Source organism: Telopea speciosissima, chromosome 1 (genome assembly GCF_018873765.1).
Source record: "Telopea speciosissima isolate NSW1024214 ecotype Mountain lineage chromosome 1, Tspe_v1, whole genome shotgun sequence".
NCBI lineage: Eukaryota > Viridiplantae > Streptophyta > Magnoliopsida > Proteales > Proteaceae > Telopea > Telopea speciosissima.
In genome coordinates, this window is record NC_057916.1 from 26,380,554 (window position 1) to 26,393,389 (window position 12,836).

General features: G+C 39.1%; 1 protein-coding gene across 1 annotated transcript; it reads left to right on the plus strand.

The window, feature by feature from the left end:
* The first annotated feature begins 89 nt into the window (after positions 1 to 89).
* LOC122651048 (F-box/LRR-repeat protein At1g67190-like) lies at positions 90 to 1,661 on the plus strand. The gene has a single exon (XM_043844416.1). The coding sequence runs from the start codon at positions 259 to 261 to the stop codon at positions 1,516 to 1,518; it is 1,260 nt and encodes a 419-aa protein (XP_043700351.1). The 5' UTR covers positions 90 to 258; the 3' UTR covers positions 1,519 to 1,661.
* Positions 1,662 to 12,836: the final 11,175 nt, after the last annotated feature.

Genomic DNA, 12,836 nt, shown 5'->3' on the forward strand with positions numbered 1-12,836 from the left:
TTGAATGCTTAATGGCCTGGGTAATCCTTTGATTTTGAAAACTTGGAGTTAATCTTGCCAATTTCCTTCCCCAAGATCCGCGACTGGAATCAGGTGAATCACAGTCTCAATTTTATCGACCAATCATGAGCCTAAATGGTGGATTTTATCTCTGTTGGTTAAGTGAAATTCTACTAAAGTTTTGAAGCTTCATGGAGTCTGATAGAATCAGTAAGGTTAGTATTTTGCAGAGTTATTATTCGGTTATTTCTGTTGATTATGGAGTGCCTTCCTGTCGAAGTCATTGGAAACATACTTTCCCGGCTTGGAGCTGCAAGGGATGTGGTGATTGCCTCTGCAACTTGCCGGAAGTGGAGAGAAGCCTTCCGGAATCACCTCGATACCCTTTCATTCAACTCCAATGATTGGCCTGTTTATCATGATCTCACTACTGGTCGACTGGAGATCCTAATAACCCAAACAATATTCCAGACCAGGGGTTTGCAGTGCTTGTCTATTTTTATGGACGATGTTGATGAGTTCTCAGCAGCTCCAGTAATTGCTTGGCTTATGTATACGAGAGAAACCTTGCGTCAACTGTTGTATAATGTTGGTACTACCCCAAATGTTAACATTCTTGAAAAGTGTGGTAGGCAGAAGCTGGAAGTGTTAGATTTGGCTCATAATTCCATCACTGGGGTTGAACCCAGTTACCAGAGATTCCCTTGCCTGAAATCCCTGTCTCTGAGTTATGTCAGTATCTCTGCATTGGATCTAAGCCTTCTGCTCACTGCATGCCCCAAGATTGAATTCTTGTCCCTTGTCAATCCAGAAATTGCCATGTCAGATTCTCAGGAGGCAACAATGGAGCTTAGCAGTCCTACATTGAAGAAATTATATGTTGAAGCAATCAGTTTGGACAAGTTTATACTGGAGGCGGACAGTCTCGAGAGTTTGAATCTAAAAGATTGCACCTTAGAGTATTTTGACATCATTGGCAAGGGTACCTTGAAGTATCTCAAGATTGATGATGTCAGTGTGCTCCATCTCGAAATTGAGAGTACTGAGAATCTTGAGGTTATAGATCTCAGCAGCTTCACGATCATATGGCCAAAGTTCTACCAAATGATCTCAAGATCATCAAAATTGAGAAGGCTTCGGCTTTGGGGTGTGGTATTCGATGACGAGGAAGAGATTGTGGATTTGGAAACGATTGCTGTTTGCTTTCCTCAGCTAAGCCATCTATCCATGAGTTATGATTTAAGAGATGGATTGCTTAACTATGGCTTGCAAGGGCCTACACAGCTGGAAAATGTTGCTGTATTGGAACTTGGGTGGACTGTAATTAGTGATCTCTTTTCTCAGTGGGTTGCTGGACTGCTTGAGAGGTGCCCTAATCTTAAGAAGTTGGTCATCCATGGGATTGTTTCAGAGGCCAAGTCACATGAAGAATGCCATATGTTGGCCAATTTTACCTCGTCCATTGTTCGGCTTATGAGGAAATATATGCGTGTTGAGGTGCAGTTTGAGTACGAATAGAAAATCTGTGAAAATGGCTTTGGTGAGTTTTGAATTATATCCAGCACTAGTTATATAAGGCGGTAAACTGTGCTACATGTAGTGTCTTAGCTCTCTTCTCTTTTGTGTATCTGAACTAAATATGTTGCCTGAACAATTGTAAATTAATGTTAATTTTTTGTGAAAGAGACTTGTTTTGAGCTCATTATGCTTGTGATCCAACTCTTTCATCCATTCCATTTACAACAATTCTAATTTTAGTTTTACATATTATTTTTCTCCAAAATCCTTGTGTACATGTATGTTGTTTCTTTTGAGCTTGTTTTGTTTCTGGGGTTGTTAATTAATATTTGACTTATGGTTATTTAGGTGTTAAATATAACGAAGAATCAGTTCGGTTTTATGCCGGGAAGATCCATGGCAGAAGCTATTTACTTACTTAGGAGACTGATGCGGTCCCGGTTCGGTCCTGGCTACAGAATCAGAATCCTTACTAGATAGTATCGTAGGGAAGTGGGAACAGTAAATAAAAACAGGGGTATCGATTGGGAGAACCAGGGAAGAAGATGAGATAGATATTAGATCCTCTCACTCACACCTAGGCCTCTCACATCAAGGTTTCTCACCTCACATTAGGACTCTCTCCTAAATTGTTTCTCACAGCCATTGGCAAACACCAAAACCAAGATTTTTCATTCAAATTCCGTGGCTTGGAGGGTTCTAGACCCTTTTTTGGGTACTCCCTCTTAGACTTTTTGACCAATTATTGAACTTTACGTTTTCAAGGTCTTTCACAACTAACAAGGGAGCTGACCTATTGACTGAAATAATACTTCATTCTTCACTACTTTAGATACTAGTTAAAACTAACTAATTAATGCTTTTCTTTTTCAGCATCTATTATTACTCTTGAAATTTCTTGACCAAGTCTTGGACTGTAAGTAATTGATCTCTTTTTCAGCACCCATGCATTAATTACTCTTGACCCATCTTGATTGGAGTTAACTTAAACTTAGGGCTACAATATTTAGGACTAGAGAGTCTGGCCTGAACCAACTGAACTTAGTTTAGGCCTGGTTTCCTTTCTTCTTGCGATGGTACTGTTTGGAGTAAAATTTATCTGCATCAGAGACGCATGGAAAGATTTAGAGATTTCAAGAAGGATCTCCATATGGTTTTTATTGATCTTAGAAAAAGCTTATGACAAAGTCTCTAGAGAATTTGGCAAGTACTAGAGAAGAGAAGTGTTTCAAGTAAATATGCGGACATAATTAAAGATATGCATAATGGTGTGGTGACTAGTGTAAGAACTATGGGGGAGGGGGTAAAGGTACTAATTCCCAGTTACAATTGGGTCACATCGATGATCAATTTTAAGCCCCTATTTGTTTGTGCTTATCATAGATGATTTAACCAGAGACATTCAAGATCATGTTCCTTGAAGTATGCTTTTTGCTGACGATATTGTTTTGGTGGGTGAGACAAAAGTAGAGATTAACGCCAAGTTGGAGTTATGGAAATCAACCTTGGAATCAAAAGGTTTTAAGATTAGTAGAACAAAAACAGAGTATTTGGTGTGTAACTTTTGTTGCACTAGGACAAGGTGGTCAAAATTGATGAGAGGGGGATTCCGCAAAGTGATTATTCTAGGTATCTATGCTCAATCATAAATAAAGAAGGTGATTTAAAGGATGATGTTTCATAGAGAACTAAAAATAGGATGGATGAAGGGGAGAGTTGCGTTCGAAGTGTTGTGTGATCAACGTATTCCTTCAAAACTTAGGTGAATCTTGTAGGTCTCATACGATTGGCTATGATGTATGGTGCGGAATGTTGGACAGTTAAGAAGCATCATATAGAAAAACTCAGTGTAGCTGAGATGAGGATGTTTAGATGGATGGGTGGCAAAACTAGGAAGGATAAAGTAAGAAATGATCATGTTAAAGCTGATTTAGGAGTAGCTCCGTTATATGATAAGCTATGAGAAAGTTGTTTCAGGTGGCATGGCTATGTTCAACGGAGGCCTTTAGATGCTCCAGTACGGAGGAGTGATTTGATTCAGATTGAAGGAGCTAAAAGAGCTAGGGGCAGACCTAAAATGAATCTTAGAGAAGTGGAGCGAAAAAACATGCATAACTTAGGCCTTTTATCAAGTATGACCTCAAGCTGATTGGAGGGTAAAGATCTATGTAGCCGACCCCATTTAGTTGGGATAAGGCTGAGTTATTGTTGTTGGTTGTTTAGGTGTTAAAGTTTGTCAGTATCTTGGTTTCTTTTAATAGCATTTTAAAATGTGGACTGGGATTGGGCATTTTTGTCGGCTATTACTTTCAAGTGTGAAGGAGGAGGAAGTTAATTAGTTACCTAATCTTGGACCTCTATATCATGAATACAGTTTGTCTAAACTGCTTTATATGGTTCTAGAGGAGAATTTGATCTAGCTTTTCTAATAGGGTTTTGATTCTCCTGACTGGAAGCATGAGAACCTCAATGCAGGTTTCATTTTATTTATGGTGATCAAAAGTGTATCTTTATGTATCCATCTCTTTATTTAATGCGAAAAGTTTAAGAATGTTACCGAGTGGGTAGGTGATAAAGCTCCCAGTCCACATTCTTTCTTTATAGCACTTGAGAAGAAACATTTACACATTTAGTGACGTTGTTATGAAAGCTTTCCATGGTTTGCTTGGGACATAGTATTTATACCATCATTTCATTGATTTCATGTACTAGTGGGGAGAATAACATTGTAATTTTCGGGTCAACTAGTTTGGTCAGAAGTATTGAAAAAAAGCAAAATGGTTTCCAGCATATCCATGCCTAGGTATGAATCCAGCACAGAAAGCCATAACTGCCACCTGGGGCGATGTTTTGGTCATTCTGACTGCATACATTGGGAAGTCATTGGAGCCACATGTCAAATTTGGCAATCCATCTAAATTGTATGGGCCCCCACCTTTGGGGCTTTCATCTTGTTTTCTCAATAGTCCCTTTGTTCGAAAGATTTTCTTTAAAAAAAATTCTCAAAGCATTATATCGACACATGAATCAGATTGATCTCAAAATTAAGCCTTGATTAGAAACGATATAAAAAAAAGCTCATAATGTAGTCCTAGATTGGTAGGAGACCAACTAAGAGCTAATAAACCAGGATCTGTTATGAATAGGTAAATCGGCTAGGCCAAAAATAGGTTTTTTGGTGAAATTTTGGGCTAGGGTTTGGATCGATTATTCCTAGTGTAGGGAATGAAATTCGATTCAGGTATGGTGTATTTTTTGATGGTTGGATTGGTCTGTGAAGAATTTGGCTAATGGGATGATCTCCAGAAATAGGTGGGATGTTGTGGTTTGAATAGGGTAATGGGAAAACAGCTTGGTTCGAGTATTCCAATTGGGCAGGAGAATACTCGATCCAATTGTGTGAAGGTGTTGTTAGTTGAATGGTTTGTTAAGAATTTTGGGAGATGGGTGCGAAAATTAGGGTTTTGGGGTGGTTTGGAGGATTAGGAGAAGAATGGGTATTTATGGGTTGATTCAAACTTATTGTTGTTGCAAGGGCAGCTCAGTTGGTTAGAGGATCTTGAATAATTCTTGAGTTTTGATTTTGAAAATGAAGGAGATCTTCAAAGAACTTGAAGGAGAGCTTCAAAAGAACCACCCGGGCTTCACACCGCAAGGTGTCGATTGGATCAAACACTTATCCCACCAATGAACCATCTAGGGTTCCCACCACAAGGTGTCAATCGGATCAAACACCAATCCCACCAGCCTTGATCAAACACAAGACAAAAATCTCCAATGAAGAAGAAGAGCAGCAAAAGCTTTCATTAATATCAAAATTCGTGTTCAATGTTTGCCCCCCTTACAACCTTATATAAAAGACTAAAAAATAGATTCTTACACCAAAAAGGAAAGGCCTAACCCAATTCTTAACCTATTAGGTAACCTAAACTGACTAGGAAAGTGAAATAACAAAAAAAAATAGACTCAAAACATGGCTGGACTTATAGAGTCACATGATCACTTAAGCGATTACATGACCACTAACCATTAAATCCAGCCAAACTTAAATAACAATTAAATAGTCACATGATCACTTAAGTGATCACATGACCACTAACCATTAAATCCAGCCAAACTTAAATAACAATTAAATAGTCACATGATCACTTAAGTGATCACATGACCACTAACCAAATAAAAAGAAATCTACTAACTAATCCCGTATGTAATCTTATTACCCATATTTTAGGCCCATAAAAGTGGCTTGTTACATAGAAAACTCATGGGATCAGAGGCCCAACATGTATATAACCCAAACCTTAGACTTATTCCTAATAAAATAAACCCATTTGGGTGATGAATCTGCATCAGCTCATTAGTTTGAGCCCCAACTGAAATATATCACATATTGTATGAGGGTGGACCTTGGTGCAACGGTTTGGTTGCTCCATTGTGACCAAGTGGTCACGGGTTCGAGTCTATGGAAACAGCCTCTCTGCAAAGCAGGGTTAAGGTTGCGTACATTATGACCCTCCCCAGACCTTGCAGTGGTGGGAGCCTCGTGCACTCGGTACGCCCTTTTTTGGTTATGGTTGTATGTGCCAGAAACCCATGCCCATTAAGAAATTGTAGTAAAAGTTTCATTGTAGAAGGTGCCTTTCTTTTTAGCCGACAAATCTTCAATGCTGCTTCCATTGCTATTTAGCGTATGTATTGAATCAAGATTATATGGGGAAACTTTAGATTATTTGTAACTTTTATATAGAAAATCCTATGAATATGTTTGTTGGAAATTCTGGTCTATCTAATGAGTGGAATGTGCTCCAGGATCAAATTGAGGAGCTGGATTGAAGAATGTATGTTTTTCCTTTATGGATGTCTCGCAGCTGTTGCTAGAAGTTTCAAGGGCCTTTCACAAAGCAGCCCTATTTCTCCCTTTGTCTTCACCCTTTTGAAATGGACCAGTGATTTAAGCTCAAATCCTGGTCGAAGGATTCGATCTTAGGGAGATTAATCCTATAAAGTTTGGTCTGATTTTGATTGACATATCCACAGATATTGAGTAATCCTACTGGGAGTAGGATAGTTCAATTTCTGTAGAATCGCAAGACTGATTAGGGTTCTAATCAGAGTTAAGAACTTGAAAAGTTGAACTAATCAGTAACAGCTAGCAGGAACAAAATAGTAATCCAGATTCCAGATTCAGATACTGAAGTTTTTAGAAATCAGACTTGAAATAGGATTGCTGAAATTGATGGCGAAAACTTAATGATTCAGAACAGGATGCACAAACTATTCAGTAATGAAACCAGAAAAGTGTTATGAACTTAGATTTAAGAAATCATAACGAAAGACAGGATTTTTGAAGAGTTTGACTTAGACGAGAAAAAAAAGTTGTTTTGAAACTGAATTGAAATAGAAAGAAGGAAGAAATCTGACCTGTAAATCAATGGAAAAGAAAGGGAAGAAGGGTATGAATCAGGAATCCCACATTCCCACCTGATCCTCAAGACTGGCATCCCACCAAACCCTACCTTGGAATAACCACCAGATTCCTACTGAATCATCACAGAAGAAAAGCTCTGAATCTCACAAAACCAAAGGCAAAAGCTAGTTTCTATTCATCAAATTCGTGTGCAGGGCTGAAGACCCTTACAATCTTATAGAAAAGACTATAAAACAGACTCAAACTGTGCTTAAAATCCCTCCAGGCAATAGCTTACTTGGGAGGTGGGCTTGACTAACTAGGATACTATAAGTGATGCAGATAGGTCACCTAAAGGGCTTATTTTATTGGAAATAAGCCTTAGGTTGTGTTATGTAGGTGTTGGGCCTCCGATCCCAGGGGTTTCTTTATAATGGGCCACTTAATGGGCCTAATATATGGGTCGAAAGTAGGAAATCGAGATTTACGTCATTAGTTTAGTTAGAGTCATGTTTGGAGTTAGTTTCTTTCATTATTTTAGTTTCCTATTCAGTTTATGCTACCTTGTTAGTTAAGGATTGGGTTAGGCCTTTCCTTTTTAGTGTTTGAGTCTATTTTTGAGTCTTTTGTATAAGTTTGTAAGGGGCTACAACCTTGTACACGAATTTGATTAATGAGATAATTGCTTGGGCCTTTTCTTTTATTTTGTGAGACTCAGATGGCTGTGAAAGGCAGTGCTATATGGTGAGAGGCCATGGGTGAGAGACCTGAGTTTGAGAGAGACTACCCTATTATCTTCCCTTTTTCGATTTCTTTTTTATTTTATTTTTTATTCTAAAATTTCCTGCAAATCTGAGAACTGATCAAAGTATTTACTGTTGCTAGACCTGAAGTTTGCGATCCTCTTGTGGACTGGTTATCACTTGTGACTGGTCTAGATTAATAAGATAATGAACAAAACAACTTGAAGCAATGATGGACTCATAGAGATCTAATTCAGCCCGAGTAAAACACTTCAATAACAATTAAAAATAAAAGAATTATACTCTAACTAGACCCCACAACTTCAGTCAATTAATGAATTCCGTATTTATTCCTCCTTCCCATATTTTTGTCCCATTAAAGTTGCTTGTCACAATATAAAGCCATTGGACCAAAAGACTAACACATATGTAAGCCAGCCCAAGGTTTATTTCCACTAAAATGTGTCCACTTTTTTGATTTATCTACATTAATACAACTTTGAAGGTGGTAGTGAGGCATGAGCATCAAGGACCCCTACTCCTTCTGTGCCACCACATTGGAGGTACAAGATTACTTCAGTTAGATAAAAGATTTGTGGTGTGGAACTCATAATCAGAGTGCTAAAATGATAGAACGTGACTGAGGACTGAGGAGCAAGGTAATTAATTAGGACATCTTATACATTATAATTCCTTTTGATTTGTTACTTAGGCTGGGTTTTATTTTGTAAATAGGCATTTGATTATGCTTAAGGGTTAGTTAGTAGTTGTTTAGCTTAATTAGGTTACTGTAAGATGTAGTTTCAGATTTCATGTCTTGAAGACTCCACTTTTGTTTACTCAATATAGTTAAGATAGAATGGGAAAGTAAGCTCCATTTTTTATTTCTTATGGCAAAAGCTTTTCTCGACCGGCCCGCTTGGAGAGGTTTTGTAAATGGGCTACCTCTGTCTGCCGCGTGCTGGTGTGATCTGGCATTTCCAACAATTGGATATTGAGGACATGGTCTGGATTGGCTGTGTCAAATCCAGACGTAAATTCAATTAAATACCCCCACATATGTCCATGCATCCCTCTATTTCAACCATCCATTGTTTGGCATGGACCCTTTCTATACTCCTTAATTTTTCAATACTTGATTTTGTAACTTGGCCAACTCTGATTGGAAACTTGACATGTGAGCATGGAACCTTGGGTTCACCTATCCACAAAGTTACAGCCTCATCTGACCTGCCATGTGGCAAAACCAAGGCCCGCCTGGATAACCCTCTACAGACCAGCCTGCCTAGAAGCACTACTCCAATGTCTTATATCTATTAACTTCTATAAAAGGCATTAAAGCCTGATCATGTGAATCAAATTGACAGTTTTTCAATTTGAAAACCTGTGGGTGCTTCTAAAAAGGGTTAGCGGGGCCACATTCTTTTGATTGTGGTCAATATCATTTTATATTACTGATATGATCCTGTTTCTGCTACTTCATCTTTCATTAGTATCTGCTATTGCTTCTGTTCATGGGAGTTCAAGAGATCTGAGTGCTCTTCTCACAGGAATGGATTTTCAGATCAGTTCTTGAAATCTGGGTTCCTGTTTCTTGCATTCCACCAAGTCTTGATCTGTTTTTTACTTTCGTAGTAATCAGCAACTTCTGTTTTCATGTTCCAATACCCTACTCAGGAATTTGAAGTTCTGTTTGCCTATTTTATTTGGTCTCTGATCGGGTTCTTTAAGTTACAACTAGTGTCCAAACACTGATCAATTTTGACCTATTCTTGATTTGTTTCAAGAAATCCACGCCTTTGAATTCTGATTTCAGTTTTTCCCAAGTCTAATCATCGGATGTTGTTTTTTGTTGTTACCCTTTGAATTCCTCTACTTTCTGGTTGATACATATCACCAAGAATAAGTTTCCCTTCTGAGAAGTCCAATTTCCCGTAGCTGTAGTTCATAATAATAGTGAGAACTGAGAAGACATTCTTACCACAACCGCATGGTTTGCCATGTTCTCCTAAACATTTGTTTTGTTCAGTGCAAATTGGTTTTTTGGTATAGACATGATATAATCCTTTGGACCTAAATTTCACTCCCTATTTTATCTGCATCGTGAGCTTCGTTTATATTCATTGCGTTGCTGAAGGCTTTGATCAAATTGACACTCACAGTGTGAGTGTCATATTGGGATTGGATACAATAACATAGGGCTTCAGCTATATCAATCTCAAACTTACATCGGGTGGTCATGGCTGTCTTTGTTTTTTTTGGGGGGGGGGGGGGTGGGGTTTAGAATCAGATTTTGTGAAGATGCCTTTGTGGTTCATTATATGTATGTCAAGATTTCCCACTTCTGTGTGGTGGCTGGCATCTAGGGGATTTTGGTCCATGAATACTCTTGTTTTGTGCCAATATGGTGGTATAGGCTGTATGGCCTGATAATTGAAAGGTTCATGCTATATCCTGGTCCAGCTTGAAGGAATAGGGGTGGGCATCAGGCGGTGTGAGACCAACCTGAAGTCTAGGAAGGGAAGCCCAGCCTGAGCCCAAGCTTGCTTTGAGTCTGGAATCCCATAACCAAACCCAAGGCCAAACAATCAGAATATGTCACAGGCATATAGTCATATATTTGGCTAACCTAATAAAGAGGATTTATCACTTGATAGAATACATTTGGGCAATGCAGAAGGAAATAAATAATTTCTACCCCTACATAAGGTTAATGCCTTAATGGGTGGATATTTTATGACTTCTTTTTATATCTCCATAGCCTATTAAGAAGGTTATCTTGCCACCTAAAACTTTCTATGGGAATAAACGTGTAAATGTATAGTAGATGTTTATTTGTATTTTTCAGTGGTGCGGGGAAGGAAAACAAATGGAGATTCTGGGATGTTGTACCAAATTGTGGGGTCCAACACTTATCTGATGTGGATATTTCATCATCTGTCTACAAGAGGCCAGGCAACATGAACAAGTTAATTATGAACGATGGAAGAAGAGAGGATCCGGAATTCAGTTACCCTCATTAGACCAGGTAGGTTTATTGGAATCTTGATTTAGGTTGTAGCTGAGAAAGGTTTTATCATTCCACTGGACAATCCATATGGAGATGGTGGTGTTGAAGGTTCTTTAGGTGGGAAGAAAGGCTTGGATATTTTTTGAGTGGGGGAGAATACAACCAGAAAGTTATTTCTTATAGAAAAACTCAGAGATAGGCTGTTATTTAGATGAATGCAAGTCTGTCCAATCAGGGTGTCAAGGCAAAAAAAGGAGGTGAGAAGTTCTGCAAACTATTAAATAGTGTCAAGAAAACACATGAGAGATTAATGCTTAAGTGAATCAATGTGATTCCTTAAGCCCTTTATTTATAATACTAAAACATAAGTACATGGACAAATATGCCCCTACAGAATATAAACAAAGGAAAAGAAAGAATAAACATAAGAGCAACATAAGAGAATAAAACAATGAGAGGAAAGGACCAGAATACCCCTACGGTATTCTGGCTATATATCTAACACTCCCCCTCAAGTTGGTGCAAAAATGTCACACATGCCCAACTTGGCTAGAATAGGAGGAAACACTTTGCCACTCAGCCCCTTTGTGAACACATCAGCCAGCTGATCAGTAGACTTCACATAGGGAACACAGATTAGTCCAGTTTCAAGTTTCTCCTTGATGAAATGTCTGTCCACTTCCACATGTTTAGTACGGTCATGTTGGACAGGATTATGAGCGATGCTTATGGCAGCCTTATTGTCACAATATAACATCATTGGAAGTTGGACAGCAACCCCAATATCTTGCAACAGCCCCTTAAGTCACAACAATTCACATATACCATGAGCCATCACATGGAATTCAGCCTCAGCACTGGACCGTGCCACCACATTCTGTTTTTTACTACGCCAGGTGACAAGGTTCCCACCTACAAAAGAGCAATATCTAGAGATGGATTTCCTATCACTTGAACCTGCCCAATCTGCATCAGTGTATGCCTCAACCTTCAGATGACCATTGGGAGATAAAAGTATCCCTTGTCCCGGAGAAGACTTCAAGTATCGTAAGATGTGAAGAACTACCTCCATATGAGAAGAATAAGGATCATGCATAAACTGGCTAACCATACTAACTGCAATGGCAATGTCGGGTCGAGTGTGAGACAGGTAGATAAGTTTGCCCACCAACCGCTGATAACGACTTTTGTCAACCGGTGTGCCTTCTTTCTCCTTGAGTCTTGATGTAGCTTCTATGGGAGTGTCCGAAGGATTACACCCTAGCAGCCCCGTTTCAGACAGTAGATCCAGAACATACTTTCTTTGAGACAGAAATATGCCCTTTGAAGAGCGAGCAACCTCTATCCCTAAAAAATATTTCAGAGTCCCCAGATCCTTGAATTCAAACTCACGGCCAAGAAACAGCTTCAACTTTTTGATCTCATCACCATCATTGCCAGTCACGACAATATCATCAACATAGACTATGAGGAGAGTAACCCTATCACCCACACGTTTGATGAACAAGGTATGATCAGCATTGCTTTGCTGGTAGTCCACTGAAAGCATAGCCTTGTGAAACCTACCGAACCAAGCTCTAGGTGACTGCTTCAAGCCATAGAGTACACGCTTTAGTTGACACACCTTACCCTTAGTAGCAAGACTTGAAAAACCTGGAGGGATGTCCATATATACTTCTTCCTTTAGTTCACCATGGAGGAAGGCATTCTTCACATCCAACTGCTGAAGATCCCATCCAAGGTTCACGGCACAGGATGGCAATACCCTTAAAGTATTGAGTTTTGCTACTGGTGCGAAGGTCTCCTGGTAGTCAATGCCATAAGTCTGAGTGAAGCCTTTAGCAACTAGACGTGCCTTGAACCGATCCACTGTACCATCTGCCTTCTGCTTGACCACAAACACCCATTTACAACCCACTGGTTTTTTTCCTGTAGGAAGAGCTACAAAATCCCACGTATTGTTTTTGTTCAATGCTCTCATTTCTTCCAACATTGCTGCCTTCCATTTCCCATCTGTAGATGCTTCCTGCCAATTTTTAGGAATGGAAACAAAAGAACGGGAGGAAACAAAAGTACGAAAAGAAGGAGAAAGAGAACTATAAGAAACAAAACGGGAAATGGGATGTAAAGTGCAGGTCCTAGTACGTTTGCGATGAGC

Bases quoted from the DNA above. Each gene is read 5' to 3' on its own strand.
- LOC122651048 (XM_043844416.1), top strand. From the start codon at position 259: ATGGAGTGCCTTCCTGTCGAAGTCATTGGAAACATACTTTCCCGGCTT.